The sequence below is a fragment of the Lethenteron reissneri genome, chromosome 23 (assembly GCF_015708825.2).
Source record: "Lethenteron reissneri isolate LAM-NWPU_2019-01 chromosome 23, ASM1570882v1, whole genome shotgun sequence".
In the NCBI taxonomy this organism is placed as follows: Eukaryota; Metazoa; Chordata; class Hyperoartia; order Petromyzontiformes; family Petromyzontidae; genus Lethenteron; species Lethenteron reissneri.
Window position 1 is genome coordinate 406,026 of NC_083801.1, and position 17,969 is coordinate 423,994.

The window sequence follows — 17,969 nt, forward strand, 5'->3', positions numbered from 1 at the left end:
CGCAGCGACAGCATTGCTGCCCGTTGGCAGGGGCAACCGCCCGTTGCCGGGGGCAACCGCCCGTTGCCAGGGGCAACCGCCCTTGCGCATGCGCATCGGCGTGCTTCGTCGCTCAACCGTCGGCAAAAGTAATAAATAAATAAAGAGAAATTGCACTAAATCGATAATCGGACCGCTTTAAAGTTTAGGAACGAAAAAACGGAAATGCCTATTCCCACCGCGGGGCCGGGGCGTACCCACCGGCAAAATTTTATCTCGGCGAACCCCACGGCCCGAGAGCCAAATCCCCCGCAAGCGAGCATACGCAGATGGACAGACGGACGGACAGACAGACGGACAGACAGACAGACAAAAAATGACTTTTATAGGTTAGATATATACTAGCAGTTGCCGCCCGCTTCGCGGGCGGTGTGTATATGCTTGGTTGGTGGGGAGTTGAAAGTGGCTGGACACAATATACATGTTTTGGTGATATAATTCCAGGTTGTGAACAGTTTGCCCTTGCGCCTTGTTCATGGTCATCGCGAAGGCTGGGACAATGGGGAACTGTTTGCGCCGAAGTCGAAATGGGAAGTCCTTCGTGTCCAATTCGCGGCGGATATGGTTGTTCTCAAGCAGCGAGTCCATGACCAAGTGTGGGTACTCGGAAAGCTGCGGGAGGTCGTCAAAGTCCGACACAGCCATCCCACCTGCCGTGAGGAACTCGTGGAGGCTGTGAAGGGTCTTGAACTTTTCCATTTCTTTTATTTTCTTTGATGCTTCTGTAGTAAGTATGTAGGAGGCTTGACGACAGGGTCGGAGGCACACTTGTTTATTACACCAACTTGTGCACACACAGTAATTACGGGTCACTTGGCTACAGGGATACACAACAGCTAACCCCGCTAACCTATGCCCAAGTCCTCCACTACGGAGCTAGGGGAGGCTATCTATCCCAGCCCTGGTCAAGCTGGGATCCCGGCACCCTGAGTCTCCAGACCGGCTCGTCAGTCTGGGCTCTCGGGGCCACGCCACCGACTTGCCCTGGTCGGCCCTTATAAGGACAGCGAGCCAGGGGAGCTCTGGGGCCTATTCTAGCAGGTCTTCCTTCTTCTCTGGTTAAAGCTGAGCTCCCACCTCGAGCCCTCCGGCTCACCACCTTTTATAGGACTCGGCCCCCGGGAGGGGCCCGTGGGGGATGCAGGTGCGGACGTCGGTGCGAGCACCTCCCCTGTGTACGGCCGTAACCCCGCCCCTTGTGTTTGTTGGCCATCCGTGGCCATGCACAATTACACCTCAACATCCGTGGCCATGCACAATTACACCTCTACACTTCTAATCCTGCATAATGCACGGGTATAAGTAGTACTAATCATATACCTGCATTTCCCATATCCTCTCCCTTTGATGCTGCTAATCCTGCATAATGCACGGGCATAAGTAGTACTAATCACATACCTGCATTTCCCATAAATATGCTAAATTGCTCTTGATATGCAAATTCTTTCATCAAGGCGCCCTTTCCCCCCCTTCCAACCCAGCGCATATATATGCTCCAAGCACGTGTGCTGTTTCATTCAGACGCTGTCGCCTCGACAGACCTGGTTTTCACCTGAGGATGGCAGCTTGCGTTGTGGCCGAAACGTCGTGAGAATTATTTTATTATGTTTAATTTTTTTTATTGTATTACTTCCCTTGTACGTGACTTTAGCGAAAGAACCAAGAAGATTTAGCATTTCTTCTTTGTTGGTCAGCTGGCGGTACTGGTACTCGTAATCGCGAGCCAATTCGTCGTAGAATTTGTCCCAGAGAGCCTTGGTATCTGCTGGCATGGAATACAGCAGAATGGGAGCGAAGAGTTGACGAAGCTGGTACGGCATCTGACAGAGCGAGGCTTCTTCCAGACACGCAACCCATTCGCGATCGCTCTCAAGGTAGCCTGCTCGCATGGCTGCTTCCAGTGGATTGTTTTTTTTATTTTATTCGTAACGCACCATCCATATGCGCTCCACCATCCACCATGCCCTTGCATGGCAAAGACACAGCTCCGGTGTGCGTCAGCGTGTGCGCCATCCACAGTGACATTGGTCAGAAATTGCACCGTTCCGATCGCACACAGGTTAGCCCCTGCATCCTCCGTCTGTATGTACACACACAGACAAATCCGTTATGGGGCCACCTTTTTTTTTTCTTATAAAAAAAATATGTTGTTGGTGTTTTTACGTTTACGTATTCCCACTGTGGGTGTTTTACGCATGCATCAGATTTTTGGGTTCCTCACATATGATATCAGAGGTGTGGGTCACTCCATTTCTCAATCGAACAATAACGGGGATAGTTTCAGTTATGACAGCTTGCAGATAGAAACATTGCATGATCGTATACTAATAATGACATAATTGTACCCCAGTGGAGGGCATCCCCCACCCGGCGCTTCTTACCGGTACTGTGAGACTTAGATATCCAGACCTCTCCTCCTCCTGAACCGTTCACAATACCCTGTGGTAGTACCATGATCATCTCAATAAAGCGATCACTTTCCCATGGCCATTTTGATCCCGGGAGTTACCCGGGTGGTGTCACACTGTACTCATTGTTTTAGCATGTCGCAAATTCCGATATGGCTTGTGTAACGGCCAGAGAATGACAGCAGCGGGGGCCGGGCTGCAACCTTTTTTGACAGTTTATTAAATTTTAAAGTGCATGGGATTGGCACTCCAAAACATGATAAGTGTACAGTAACGCCAACTGCATCCGTGCCAAACATGATACGCGGACACATGCTGCATATTATGCAACACATGCCCTTACCAGCAGCAGCATGCACAACATCTGAATTACACAACCGAAGTAGACAGCAAGCCGTCCATGGAGACGTGATCAACGTCAATACATAATAATGGTAATAAGCCGGATAAACCGAAAAGTACCAATTGTACCCATCAAACAGTCAGCTGGGTTGCCCCATGGGGGTATTGACCCATGGGCGAAACTGTAGGGGTGCGCTACGCAACTGGCCGTGGTCCCGGCAGGTGAAGCTGCCAGCTCAGTCCGCTAAGACTCACTGTATAGCGACCCCTGCCTACTCGTAAGGTAAAGTTGTTTGGGGACTCCACTAATCGCAGCACGCAGCACCCATTTTTTACATAAATAAACGTAATATTAGCGTAACTACCATTCGCACACTTGCATACACACCACACTCACACAGCGCAGGGTCTGCGCCCACAGTGCACTGCAGCACTGCGGCGCAGAACTTGCCAAACCTATGCTATCGCTCTCTTCCGGGCGTGTTAATTATTTATTTTTATCGAATCAAAGTGAGCTGTGGCTTTTTGCCGGCTGTTTTATTTTCATCGAATCAGAGCGAGCTGTTTGGGCGGGTCCGTAAATAAATTAACGTCCAGATACGCACGCAGACGACCAAACCAGCGTAGTTGTTTAAGATTTATGCACGACAGACAGACAAAAAATCCCTGGTGGGCAGTATGGAACATATTGTTCCTACCTGTGTAGTGAGTTCTCAGGGAGACAGACGACGTAGTTGAGGCACACTCTTTTATTTAACCAAACGGCGGTAACAATACTCGAAGGGGTAACGGCCCCTTCACCCGTACTCAATGGGAAACACCCCTAGCACTATTCCCTGACTGTCCTATTCCTAGTCCTCCGCTATGAGTGCTAGGAGAGGCTATCTGATCCGGCCCTGGTCAAGCATGGATCCCGGCACCCAGCTAACCAGGCCGTGCTCTTACAAAAGCACCGGTCCTGGAGCTCTTGGGGCCGTGCCACTGGCTTGCCCTGCTCGGCCCTGAGAAGGACAGCGAAACAGGGGAGTCCCAGGGCCTATTCTGCCGGTCTTCAGTCTTCCCTGGTAAGCTTCTAACACACTGGCCTTGAGCCCTCTGGCTCCCCGCCTTTTATAGGAAACCTCTCCGAGGGGTGGGGCTATGGGGGATCACAGCGCCCCCATGGCCCCCCAGGGTTAACCAATGCGGACGTGGATGTAGACACCCGTGTGTGGGTGCAGACACCCTTGTGTTTCTGTCCGCCTTTCTCCCCGTAACAACCCCTACACCTGTATAATCCCTGGTGGGCAGTGGGGAACTGTTGTTCCTACCTGTATTTCGAGGACCATACCCCGGAGCTTGCCGTTGCAAGACTGATTTGGGTGGTTTGGCTTCTTTGTTTTATCCAAAAAATTTCGCCTCCGGCTAGTCTTCTCACAAAGGACCGGAATTTATTTGATGATAGAAGAACTGTCCTTTTGATTTGTGACCGTTTGTCCCGGTATACGTGTGTGTCTGTTTTTTTATAATTTATTTCATTAATTTCCGAAGTCACATCAAGGCCCGGCCCCTGTCCCCTTCCTCTGGTCATCTCATGGCCTGTGGTCACAGATGCTCTCAATTGCCCCTAAGTGTGGTCATTCCAGTTTTACAACTTTCCGCAGTAATTAACCTCCAGATGTCCCCTATGTGGGCGAGGCAGCGGGGGGGGGGGGGTCCTTTTGGCCTTTTGTTGTCTCAAGGGAGGAGTTCGCAGGTATGCATCACTGCATTTTTTTGGAACTCGCTGAATCCATATATATGAGAAAATCTATTACATTTAAAATAGGCAATATCACTCTTTATATATGTTTTTGGAAAAGGCTATATACAACAACACACATACACCGAGACCACTCACTGGTTAAGGTTATCGGGTTTATTTGCTCTCCGTATTGGGTAGGTTATTTAGCAGACGCCCACATTGGTTGGGTTATTTATCCCGAAAGTCGCCTCTACGTGTTGTTCTTTTAAGGCCACAGCATTATTAATTTTTAGTTTGTTTATATGAACTGCGTTTGAGCGCCTTTGCCTGAGCAACTTTACCTAATAATCCACCGCTAGAGATTCGCCCACGGGAAGGCACCACGTGTCCATGCACTGCAATGATATTCGCAGGACCAGGCTCCAGCCAAATGTGTTATAAAGACCTGTGCCAAACTCGGACCCACATCTAACAGAGTGGGTCCCTGTCATTAACATCTGGCAGTTCACCAGTGTTTGCTCAAGCGAGCCTGACTGCTGATGTGACACTGAGTGTCGAACCCTGTCCAAGGTGTTGCTTTTGTTGCTGTTGATGATATGGACTCTTGGAAAGTTGTGCGGCTGACGGGATGAGTAGAACTGCTCGAATTGTGTGCAGAGGCGGCTATGTGGAGGCTGTTATGCTCGGATATTTTGTTCCTTGTGATGCAACAGCTGTCGTAAGTTTGTCCACATCATGTGATAAGTGCAGAACCTATAATGCATATACAGTATATGCAACTCAACCCTGTAGTCCGAACCCAAAAGCCCCGTCCATAACCTGCATGTAATGCACATATATCCACCTCAACCTTATAGCCCTAACCATATGAAATTTTCTGGATTCAGAATTCTATGGCGTTGGAATGTGGACTCCTGGATGTGAAAGTCAGACTCTGGGAAGTGTAATTGTAATTCCTTGATTTGGAATCGGGACTTCCACTATGGAATTCCGACTCCCTGGAATAAAATCCGGACTCCCTGGAATGGAATCGAGACTCCTTAGGCTAGCAAGTGAGATGCCTCAAAAAGGAATATGGTATATAAAACAATATGTGCTCCAGATAAATAACTCCAGAAACCCCAAACCTGCTCAGGACCCACCTGTGTACCCACCCCTGACCCACTGCGGACTCACCCTGGACTCCAATCGGACCCACAAAGAATATTACAAGCTCCAATCCGTCACAATTGATACATATGTAATGACTCTCGGACGATGGGAACTGTAGACGGTTGCTTTATTATTATTTTGGACGCTTCACCCGGATAACTTGGCCAGGGATAACACGCAAGTAGCGACGGCGTGAAGACAGCGACGGAATGAATACAGCGTCGACCCCGATCCCAAGGCAGCCCCGAACGTTTCCCCTCGCCTCCTGCCCCCGCCACGCCCCCTTTCTCGAACTCTCTGGCCCGTTCCCGAACGTCCCTGATGGTTCCCTTCTGTCACAACTCGCCCTCTATTATTATCAATCCCCTGTAATTTATACTCGCGCCTGCCAGTCCACTGTCTCCACACACGCACTGTCTCTACACATACAATGGATCAACAGCAACTTCAACAACCATTCCATTATTTGGACAACTGATGTGGAGAGAATGCAATCCTAACACGGTTTATACAGCAGATCAGCTTTTTTGACAAAAATGCAAATCAATATTGACTTCCACAAAGCCAGCAGTAAATGTTCTGCCCATGTTTTATTTACAAAAGAGGCTCAATATCATGAAAATTAAACCTGTGCAACATATTGGGCTTATAAATGTCAGCGCAATGGAATAGCAGTAACGTGATGCTTGGTTCAATATTGTGCAGCAATTCTATTTGACACTATCCCCAAATGTAGCGTATATAAAAACACAATCTTAAATCATATTTTACATTTAGTCTAGACAATCAAGAACACAGTTTAACAGAGGCAGTACGGTAAGTCCTCACTTAAAGCGTGTTCACACCACGCGTTTTCGCTGGAATGCAGTTCTTCCATCAGGGAACCCTTTTTACACAACACGGAATTATAACGTGGAACGTGCACTGTTATAATGCGGAATACATACCGTTATAAGACAGAACATACCCGTTATATCGTGCAATACATCCATTATAACATTAATGGCGCCCATTAAAACGTCGACGACGAACTACTTTATTGAACTGCGTGGCTGTGCGGTTCGATACAGTTTGCGGAATGATACTGTGAGGCAGCAGCATACTCTCTGAAATTGTTATCGCTTAAAGCATTGTTAGCTTCACACGCCACTTTTCAAGAATGCAACTACCGCATTAAACGAGGGCTTACTATATGTTACGTTTACAAAGAACGTTGGGTGAATACCCTTGATGTTAATTCCAATTCCCTACTGTGAGGCGTGGCTTTGCAATTGTCAGTTTAAGAAATTGTAAGTTTAAGAAATAAAGATGTATGTTTCAAAACGCCAGTTACTCAATCGTAATACAATATAGATCATTTCAAACGGAAAGTTATTCTACACTTCTGTGCATAATAGGATCAGCAATGTAATTTGCAGGCGGATTTTTATAGAGGTGCCGAAGCAATGGCATCGTTGTTGGGTTCCTGTTGTTTCTGTCGGCCAAGCGTGACTCGCAGGTTGGCCCAGAAGAGGGCCTGCTTCCCGCGGTGTGCAGGCCACTCCAGGTAGGTTTTGCGCGCCATGAGTCGACGCAGCCGGCAAAAGCGGCTGGGCACCGAGTCGCGTGGGATGGGCTCCAACAGCACGAGCACCAGAGCGTCGTCTCGACTCTCAATGAGGCGCTGCTGCGCAAAGTACAGCTCGTAGTGGCACCACTCACTCTCCACGAAACTCCGCGAGATGACAAAGAGAGTCTTGCGGCTCTGCTCGATGCAGTCAATGATGTTGTCCATGATGTGGCGGCCGGGAACAAAGTCCCGCTCGTGCACGCAGAGTCGGAACGGTGGTACTGAGTGCGACTCCAGCTCAGGCAAAAGCTGCTCCATTACCCAGGCAGCGTCGTGCTGGCTGTATGACACAAACGCATCGTAGTCTTTGTTTCCGTCTGGGTCTGAGAGGAAATTCCGCCGCTTGGCTTGGAGCCAAGCCCACGTCATGCGCACGTACCAAAGCGCATCCAGGTACCAGCAGAGCCCGACCAGGAGAGCGGTGCAAACGAATGTAGTAACACAGGCTATCACGCTCTTCATTGTTGTGTCACAGTAGAGTGTGGGGAAGGAGACCGAGGACAGCTGTTTACCAACTTCATTCTCTGGATTGGAGCAGTGATATTCAGATGGCCATCCTTCAATGCGCAATGGTGAAGAATTCTCACAGAAAGTGACAAAGTGGCGGATGTTGCACGTGCAATAGAATGGGTTTCCCTTCATGTCCAGCAGGGTGAGATTACCCAGACGGTGCAGGACAGAGGGCTCCACTGTCCACAATATGTTTCTGGCGATCGTCAGCACCTTCAGCCAGGGCAGAGCCTGGGGTAGCTGAACTGGGATGGTGCTCAGCTTGTTGTTACTCAAGTACAGCTCTTTCAGGTTTTCAAACTTCATCAATTTATTGCCAACGTTTTGGATCTCATTGTTACTCACGTCGAGTGACTGCAGTGATGTTGGCAGGCAGTCAAACACGTCATCTGTTAGTAAATTGGACGAGATGTTGAAAACTTGCAAATTCGAAGGCCACTTGCAATTGGAATTCCATTCACTGACGATCTGATTTTCAGAAACATCAAGCAGTTTCAAAGAGGGACAAATTCTTAACATGGCACCGACATTATGGATATGAGTCAAATGGTTTTTCCTAAGAATTAGTTCCGTAAGGTTTGGTAGTCGTACTTCAGAGCATGTCAGGAATGAAGTATACTCTGTCAACAAATTACCCGAAATGTCAAGGGTAAGGATATTTGTTAGGCCACTTAAAATTCCACAAGGTAAGTAATAGAGGTTTACAAAAATTAAAGCCAGTGATTGAACGTTAACTAAGAAAGGTTGGAGATTTAGAAGTGCATAAAACGAATAAGGTCCTTTGATAGTAAAGCTTTCAATCAATATATGCCGTACATTTGGAGCAGACTTTAAACTATCCCTTAAAGGAAAATAACCATAGCCTTCATATTTAATGTGTCGTAAATTCAGACATCTTAGTTTCGTAGTTTCTATGACTTCATTTACCAGAAATTTGGCAGCAGATTCTTCGAAGTAGGTATGTGATATAGTTAACACTTCTACCATGCTCTGTGGCTTTGATATACATTTAAAAGGGTTTACATCACCAGAGTAATCAGTAAAATTAAGGAATTCCAATTGCAACTCCACACTGTTACAGGAGACATCACAGATTATGTCAGTGAGCAGCTCAATGTTTGTGTGCATGGTTAAGGCCAGAGTAACACTCTTTAGACTGTGGAATGCCAAGAGAGAACCTCTAGTGTAGATAGTCAGGTTTCCAGTCACAACGGAGAGATGTTCCAGTTCCATTGCCTCGCTGACACTTTGGTGCATTTCGGTGACATTCGGACCCCCAACCTTCAGATGATACAGAGTCTTGAGAGATGTGAAGGAACCTGGAATATGTAAAGAAATATAAGAGTTGTTTCTAACGTCCAGAGATCTTACAGACTTGAGAACAGCAAAGGAGTCATCCCATGCCCCTGGTAATCTGTTATTACTCAGGTCAATGTATTCTAAAGCAGAGTTGTTTGAGAAAGCCCAGGGGTCAAAGCTTGATATTTGGTTGAAGCCCACATTGAGTGTTTTTAGCCCTGAAAGTACTGACAGGTGCTCTCTATGAATGCGAGAGATCTGGTTGTAGGACATGTCCAGAGAGGTTATGGTGACTGGGAGGTATTTAGGCACAGAGTGCAGGCCCAGGCGTGAGCAGTCAGCTCTGACTCCTCTTATCTGGCAGCCGTTGAAGATGGAAGTCCTATGGCTCCACGCAGCTCCCGCCATCAGGACGACCATCACCAGCAGAGTCACGCTCATCTCCATTGCGTTCCCTTACCCTCGTAGCCAGCACTGACGACACACACAGTTACAACTGGAGGGTTATGCACGGTGAAATTAGTCTTCATCTCAGAAATCAACAATGTGGCTGCACATGGATCAAATTAAGTCCAGACTATGGAATCTTGGTGACATCTAATGCCCATAGTACCAGGGCTGGCAATATAAGCACATATAGAGATACCAAATTTGTCATGCTGGAAAAGCATGGTATTTTTTACAATAATAATAGTTTAGCACAAATAGGCTACGCATCCAGCCAGGTGGCTCAGCAGTAAAATGAGCCGCTTACAGTGGAAGATTGCGAATTCAAACAATGGTTGGTGGTTGACTTGGCCTATAATCTCTCTCGTGTCGATAAAATGAATATCACTTTGTCGGGACGTTAAGAGTAGTTAACGTTACCACCACCATAGGAATGTGGGATTCATCCGCCTGGCTGCTACTGTGACAGGAAGGTGATTATAAATCAGCACTTCTTACGTTAAAGAAAGACTCTGTCTATAACAAGACTGCTAATCGCAGATCGCACTTTCAGCGAATCAAAAATGGTCATCTGGAATTCGCTTGGTATGGGCCTTCCACCAATTGCCAAGCAACCGGCATCTGTCCAGGCCAGCTTCCAAAACAATATTATAACGAGCATATTTCACCAGAGCGTTTGCAAAATGACAAGTGGACAGGCGAGCGCCACTGCGAGTTCTTTGGTACTCTATAAATATGGAGTATTATTATTACAATTAAGATAATCAAGGCAATGGTGTGGAGTGTAGCTTTTTAAAGAGTTGAAACGTGGACACAGAAGCAGGAGAAAGTGAGACAGTTGGAAGCTTTCTAGATGTGCAGGATGCAGAGAGTACGATGGACAGAGACGAGGACCAATGAAGGAATCCTGAATGGCATCAATGAAAGAAGAATGATCATGGAAGTCATCAGAACGAGAAAGAAGTGGATTGGCCTCGTAGTACATGGGAATTGGATGATGGACACGAATGTTGTGGATAAAATGGAAAACAAAATAGTGAGAGAAGGAGGACAGAGAACAGAGGCGCACGGAGAAGATGGCAGCCAAGGAGCTGCCGCACAGGCAGAGAAGTGCCACAGAAGATCACGATCCAACTCCTCTCTGTCTGCTTCTTCCCCCGCACGGCTCCACTGTGGAATTCTCTACTCCCAGCATCGCTAAGCTCTTACCTTGCTCTATTCAAGACACGTGTCAACTCTTACCTCTGACGGTGCTGTTTGTTGCTGACCGCTTGACGTTTTGGGGCCCGTGCTCAGCACCTGTTTAAACAAAATCCGGATCACAGCGCAATAAAGCCAAATATCCCTCTATAGTCTTTAGCAGCACCGATTTAGACCGGCAAGGCACACAAGGGGGTAAGTGGCCAGCACCACGCCGGGCCGCATTTGTCTACCAAGTGCCCATGTTTACACACCGCAACTAGTACTCATTTTAGACTGAGTCGACATAGGAGAGGCCCAGCGCCGGTTCAGATATTCCTTACTGATGTTGGCAATGAGCATGAATCGTAGCGCAGTGCACTAACCACTGTGCCACCGCTCCCATTAGAGCAAGAATAGTGTGGGTATATCATTGAACAAATCAGTTTAGCCGACTTGAGATTACAGACCCCAGTCAAATTTACCTTAAGTCACAATACAAATACAGCATTGCAAGTATGTGTGTATGTATGTATGTTAAACTTATTTCGCACCGTACATATAGGAATCTGTCCTAATCGGAGGTGTGGGGAAAGTACAACAAACTAAGCACACAAAGCAGTTCTCAAGAAAAAAGTTTTACATTTATATTTAAAAGTGCATAGCTCAAGTGGCAGAAGCGTATCTAAAAGAGCGCAATGCAGTGACCGTCTCTATTTGATGGTTAACAAAACACCATTGCGAAGATGACCGGAGTTCACGTGATAGTGTATTCTCCTTGACGAGAATCAGCAAGGTATTGTGGTTCATTTGTGGCAAGCACTTTGTGTCTAATGCGTACGACCTTATAATGTATTTGTTTGGCAACTGCAAGCCAATGCAGCTCAGTGAGCACTGGATGGGCATGGTCAGATTTTACAATACCCGTCACCACACGTGCCAAAGAATGTTGTACACGCTGCAGCTTCGTAAAGTTTGTTGCCAGACGTCCAATAGAGTAGTCAGTTACAATAATCGAGCCTTGTCGATACTATACGACACGCCAACGTGTTGGCCATGTTACAACTCAATAGTGGTTGAATGTCAAACTTGATTTGGAGCTTTCGTGACTGCAGGAATTATTATTTGGTTCTTTCGGTAAAGTCACGTATAAAGATAAAATGATAAATTCAATTAAATACTAGCATACGACGTTTCGATTGCAACACAAGCAATCATCATCAGGTATAAATTAAATAGAAACACAAATCTAGTATACTTAGAAATGTAATGTAATGTGTGTTGCAATCGAAACGTCGTATGCTAGTATTTAATTTAATTTATTATTTTATCTTTATATACGTGACTTTACCGAAAGAACCAAAGAATAGTGGTTGAATGTGTCGTAGAGCCCTGATATGAAATTGCAGGACCTGACTATATTTTGCACGTGGTGATCAAACGACATATTCTGGTCGAGTATAGTTACTCCCGCAATGTACTGTATTTTTATAGTTGTAATTACTTGGGCAGTTTCAATGCTCTTGTTATTTGATTTGGTTTTGGTATTCAATGCCCTGTTGATTTCTGTGCGGGGTGATCTGCTCTTATCAAGACGCTCATTCATCGAGCTAAGAAAGTGTCAGATGGTGACAGTCTGAGAAGTGAAATTTAACATGTTAAAGAAGTGCTGCAAATGAAAGGTTACAATGATGCACAAATCAACAGGGCATTGAATACCAAAACCAAATCAAATAACAAGAGCATTGGAACTGCCCAATTAATTTAAACGATCAAAATACCGTACATTGCGGGAGTAACTGATAAACTAGCCAGATGTTTAGAAAAACAAAATATCCGAGTCAGATTTGGCATGGTACATAAAATACAGAATTTAATATCTGGTACAAAAGATGTATTACCGAAGCTATCAACAGGTGCGTACATGATTAACTGCACGTGTGGTAAATGTTATGTTGGGCAAACAGGACGAATGATCAGCACGAGACTTAAAGAAAATCAGAGAAATATAAAATTCTCCCAAATGCAACTGTCAGCAGTAGCAGAACACGCGTGCCAACAAGGACACTCAATTGATTTTGATGTTGAAGTTGTGTGCAAAACTAGGAACTACCGGCCAAGACTAATTAGATAATCTATTGAAATTTAGAGAAGTACAACGTAATTTTACCGTTCTGATAGCTACAGGCTTAGTGTTGCTTGGAAGCGAATTATAGAGTGATACACTGTTTAACTGCATGTCTATATGATGTTGAAGTTTTGTGCAAAACAAGCTACTACTGGCCAAACCTAATTAGAGAATCTATCGAAATTAAAATAAATCAAAATAACTTTAACCGTTCGGATAGCTACCGTCTTAGTGCTGCGTGGAAGCGAATCATCAAATAACATATTATTTAAAGCATGCCTACAAAGGGCAGCGTACTTGAATAGGGATTACTGTCGGTAGGGCTATTTTAATAAACACAATAGACAGGATGGACAAGTTCAAAGGGCTCGCATAATGCACATGCATAATGTATGTTGCCTCAGTAATCCCCCCCCCCCATCCCACATTGTGCAAGAGCGCAGTAGGGTGGTCAACACATCTACGCCTCTATTTAAGGAACGAACCAGTAAGACTTCTCCACAAATTTGGCTGTCGCCTGATGAAGCTAGTTGTAATTCCTGGTGAAACGTCGTACTCAGTGTGTGAATGTTGTGGCTTGGCTCTCCAACACACTGGTGTTGTACTAGTGTGGTGGTCAAGGTTGACACAGGCGCTACAACCTAGGGGAGGGGTACGTACCGGTCTGGACTGGTCCGGACCGGTCGGTCAAGGAGGCGGTTGGAACCGCTCTGAGGGGAGGGGGCTGGCGAGAGCTGGGGCCCCGAGACACCCCCGCCCCTCAGAGAGGGGATATATAAGACGGCTCCCGGAGAGCGGGAGTCAGTCCATCTCATCTCAAGCTGAAGCAAGGAGCCGCCGGAGACCCTGGACCCCAAGCCCCGAGGATGTCGCCGAGCCGGGACTGAGTGGGCTGCGGGTGGGGTGTTAAGCTTCCCTCGGCTAAGGAGCCGCAGGTTAGAGTAGGAGAGTAGTCAGAATAGCCCGGAGGCTGTACCTCCCTAGGTTGTGTGGATTGGGCTATTCCCCAGTGCGTCAGAATGTCTAGCTGTTATTGAATAAAAGCGTGTGGCCTCTAAAGAAGTCTCCGTCTCCTTCAAGATACTACACTAGTGACAAATTCGCATGTTCTGTTTACGTGACAACCCTTACTAGTTGGCTGTGTCGGGTGGTGGCGGGTTTTAATGATACATTTATATATTTATGCGATCTAACCCAAAAACCTCTATTATGGATGATATTGATCACGAAAGCCTACGTGTTATACAAAGAAGTTCCATTAATTGCCTGATAGTTTTATTATAGTGCCAGCTATTGTTCTCAAGGAAACCACAGTAGCAGTGCCGACGCTTGTCAATGCAAAATAGACAATTGATGTATACCTAGTGGTAGCAAAGATGCAGGAAAAGCTTTGGTTGGCGAGGGCACTCGAACTTATCAAGAAGATTTTTTGGAAAAAGGCGACAATGTAGCATGGTCAGCCTACTGTGTATCTCTGAAAGATGACTCCAACTAAGAGGATAAGCAAGCAACTCTCACACAACTATTGCCACTCTTCTATGAAAAGGCAGCAACAGCCACCATTATCAAGCATGGTATAGATGTTCAGCGCCAAGCCATACAATTCCTCCACCCTGGCCAAATTCCTGTAATGGCCATGGATGCTCCGCTGTATGCCCTAACAAAGTCTATGCAACATGGGGAGGACAAGTATGTCGTCATGTTTGGAGACTACCTGGAGGACTCAGGTTAGACCACTGCACGAACACAGGCAGGTATTACCTGCTCAGGCACAGAAGATTAATTTCATCGCAGCTTCCACCTCACCAGAACAAGGCAAGCACACCAAATTAGTGCTTTGGCCTCTTGCTGGAGCTTGGCCTTGGCCAAGCTCCAACAAGATGCTTTCTCTTGCACGGAGCAGCCCCACATTGATGGAGACAAGACATGAGCAGCAAGAGCCCAACATTTCAGGACTGAGATACAATCCTCAGCCTAAACTGGGATACAATCCTTAGTCTCATCTTTATCAGAGCTGTTACATGTAGAGCGCCATTGTTAGGCTGTATGTATGTTACCATTGAGACGTACCTGTAGTAGCGGACATGTGTCAACAGGAAGGGGTAGACAGGCTAGGTGGGATGAGCCGGAACGTTGGGCCACTAGGGTCCCCAGACCCCAAGAGGGGGCTGGGGGATATTCCAGGGCCCCCTAGACAGTTCCAGAGGGAAGGCATGGCTAGGGGCTGAGAGACCCTAGAACAGGTATAAAAGCCGGACCACTGAACGGGTCCGGCAGTCCTCGTCCACCTGAAGACCTGAAGACCCAAAGAGCTTAACCAGTATAGGGTTAGCACTATAACCAGAGTGAGGGCACATTAGTCCGGAGGGGCTACCTCGTTAGTGTATCGGGTGTAAGGGGCCGTTACCCCTTTGTGTTATGTTCAACCAGTTGTAATAAATGTGTTGCCTCTAAGAAACCGTCTCTCCCTCGTCTTGGACTCACTACACATGTGTAGGGAGCGACTTCCGAGGCGCAATCACTGGACGATATATATATACGGCTACGCAGACAGCGACGGGAGTCAGGACCTGGACCCCACGACAGCCCCAAACCTTTGGCCACGCCCCCTTCTAGAACCTTCGAGCAGGTTCCCGGAGCTTCCCGACTTACCCCGCCTTTTACCTTTAACTCAGTTACGCCCCCCTTATAGTTGGTTATTACATAACGCACCTAAACTCGTGATTAACCCTCCTGGTCAAAAGATGGCACCCTGTCATTACACATGCAACAATATAAAACGAGTCTGGTTTCCAAAGGATACTGTCATTATTCAAATATACCCTAGACAACGAAATACCCAAATAATTGACTGATACCAATTGAAATAACAGCAGCCATTGCCACTATGTGGCTTTGACATTCCCATGGCGCTTGTGCCAGGCTGGGTGCACTCCGAGGCCAAGTGAAGTATCGAAGGCTCACAGACAGGAGGTTATGGGACAGACCCAGCTACCATGGTTTGAGTGACTGAGATGAATAGCAGATGCACCACCTCCACTGTGTAAACTTGCTGCATTTTAGCCACTCGGCACTCTGATAGTTGTGACTGTCGATCCTACACCCTCCGTTTTTACTGGAGGGTGACTGCCTCCAACTGCCTAGTAGCATCCTTCACGAGCCTCCTCCACAGAGGCCGATCTTGACACCGGTTATTGGCAAGTCCACTCAGCTCCAAATAATTTTGTACTGTATGAGTCCATCTCTTCTTTAGCCCATGTCACTCACTCACCCACACTCTCCTACTAACTCACTCACTCACCCCTCCACGTTCGCACACCCACTCACCTATCAGCTCATATCTTCTCCATCCTGTGCCGCGCCTACTTTGGCAGCATGCGGTGGCTGATCATGCGGGCTACGTAGCCCAGCTTTTGCAGACTCGCCTGCCAGAGGAGTTCACCGATGATAGGGACTGTTTCCAGATCATTCAATGATCCATGAGCTTCTCGCACTGTGATCTAGCCTCGTGGTTAAACCCAGGATGGATAATCAGAGGCACACACGGCACACACGCGCAATAAAGACAATACCGCTGCTGCTGTTGAGGTCTGCGCTGCTCGCTGTGCTGGCGCTGGGCTGCTCGCTCTGTCTCCTGCAGCTGCTACGGAAAGAGGATGGAGAGAGAGCAATAGAGTGTAGGGGTGGTGGAGGCGTGGAAGAGATGAGTGTGCTAAAGAGAGGGAGGGGTGTATGGAGAGAGGAGTGTATATATAGAGAGGGGTGTATGGAGATAGTGACAGGCGTGTATGGAGAGAGAGGGGGTGTATATAGAGAGAGAGTGTATGCAGAGAAAGGGGGGGTATAGAGCGAGGGTGTATGGAGAGAGAAAGAGGGGTGTATGGAGAGAGCACGAGGGGTGTGTGGAAAGAGTGAGAGGGGTGTATGGAGCGAGATGGGTGTATCAAGAGAGAGAAAGGGGGGGGGGGTAGGGAGAGAGAGTGGGGTGTATGGTAAGAAAGTGGGGTGTATGAAGAGAGAGTTTTTAACCAATTTCATTGCTGCCAGCAGCATAAGCACCTAGATCCAATTTCAATAGAAGTGAAATCCAATACAGCGTCGTGTGTGCACGTCACAAACAGGTAGGTTCGTCAGGCCCTCAAAATGCAGCGCTTTCACGCAACACATGGAGAGCGCTCTCTTTGGCACGCTCATTAGGGACACGTTCCTGCAGCCTCTGAGCTTCTGTAGCTTCCAAGAGTCAATGCGGCCAGGAGGCTGAATGCAGGTAGTCGCCACTATCCTCCGGCGCCTCCAGTTTCAAACGTAGCGCCTGCATGGCTCATGGCACGTCCCACAGCAGCTTCTCCCCGGCTAGCATGGAGTGGAGTCCCGCAGTGCTAGCGATCTCAGCTGCGGTCTTCTACTTCCACTGGTGGCCCTTCACGAGGTTGCTGACTGTCCCCACCTCTACTGAGGTGAAGTGTAGGGCCAAAGTCTTCTCTCCTCTGATCGATTTGAAGAGGCTATTGCAGCACAAGGGTTCGTTCAAGAAATTTTGATATCATCGTGTGTGTGTGCCCTTGCTCCACTAAAAACTCTGCCACACGTCAAAAAGTCTCTGGTAATAAGCTGCCAGCCTCGTGTAGTTGACCAGGCCCAGGTCTAACAGGAACAGCAGAGACATCCTGCGTCTCTCAGCAGGGCCGGCGACATCCAGGGTAGCTCCTCCTCTTCGTACAGCAGCAGCTTCACGGCCAGAAGAACTAAGTTCATCACCCTGGCAGAAACATCCGCCAAGCCCTGGCCAACCTCACCCACTAGCAGGCAGAGAAACCCCAGCCTCAGCAGGTGCTTCCCGTGCCATACAAAGTGCATGGGTGACCGGTTCACTCTGGTGAGTAGCCAGCCCGGAGGCTGGAGGGCTTTGGTCTTGTGCCACAGCACAGATGCTGCCAGGTTATTAACGATGAGCACTCGCCCCTGAAAGAACATTTGCAAAGCGAGGCGTGCCCATGCCAGCAATTTACTCTCAATTCTGTCGGCCAGGTCCCATTGTTGTTAGCGACGAGTGGCTTCCCCAGGTAGACTCCCATGTACTTGATACTGTCAGCCTGTCAACTGAATTTTCCTGGGAGAAGCACAGAAAGCACG

At 47.5% G+C, this 17,969-nt stretch overlaps 1 protein-coding gene across 3 annotated transcripts; it reads right to left on the reverse strand.

Moving 5' to 3' along the window:
• Window positions 1-6,235: 6,235 nt before the first annotated feature.
• LOC133345803 (toll-like receptor 2) lies at window positions 6,236-16,689 on the reverse strand. 3 transcript variants are annotated; one of them, XM_061556792.1, is made up of 3 exons: window positions 16,409-16,689; window positions 10,772-10,828; window positions 6,236-9,556 (listed from the first exon to the last, which is right to left on the reverse strand). In XM_061556792.1, the coding sequence occupies exon 3, from the start codon at window positions 9,527-9,529 to the stop codon at window positions 7,091-7,093; it is 2,439 nt and encodes an 812-aa protein (XP_061412776.1). In that variant the 5' UTR covers window positions 9,530-9,556; window positions 10,772-10,828; window positions 16,409-16,689; the 3' UTR covers window positions 6,236-7,090. The 3 variants fall into 3 exon arrangements, with proteins under 3 accessions (XP_061412776.1, XP_061412775.1, XP_061412777.1); XM_061556791.1 differs by having other exon boundaries at window positions 16,164-16,689; XM_061556793.1 differs by lacking the exon at window positions 16,409-16,689 and having other exon boundaries at window positions 10,772-11,360.
• Between the last annotated feature and the right edge of the window lie 1,280 nt (window positions 16,690-17,969).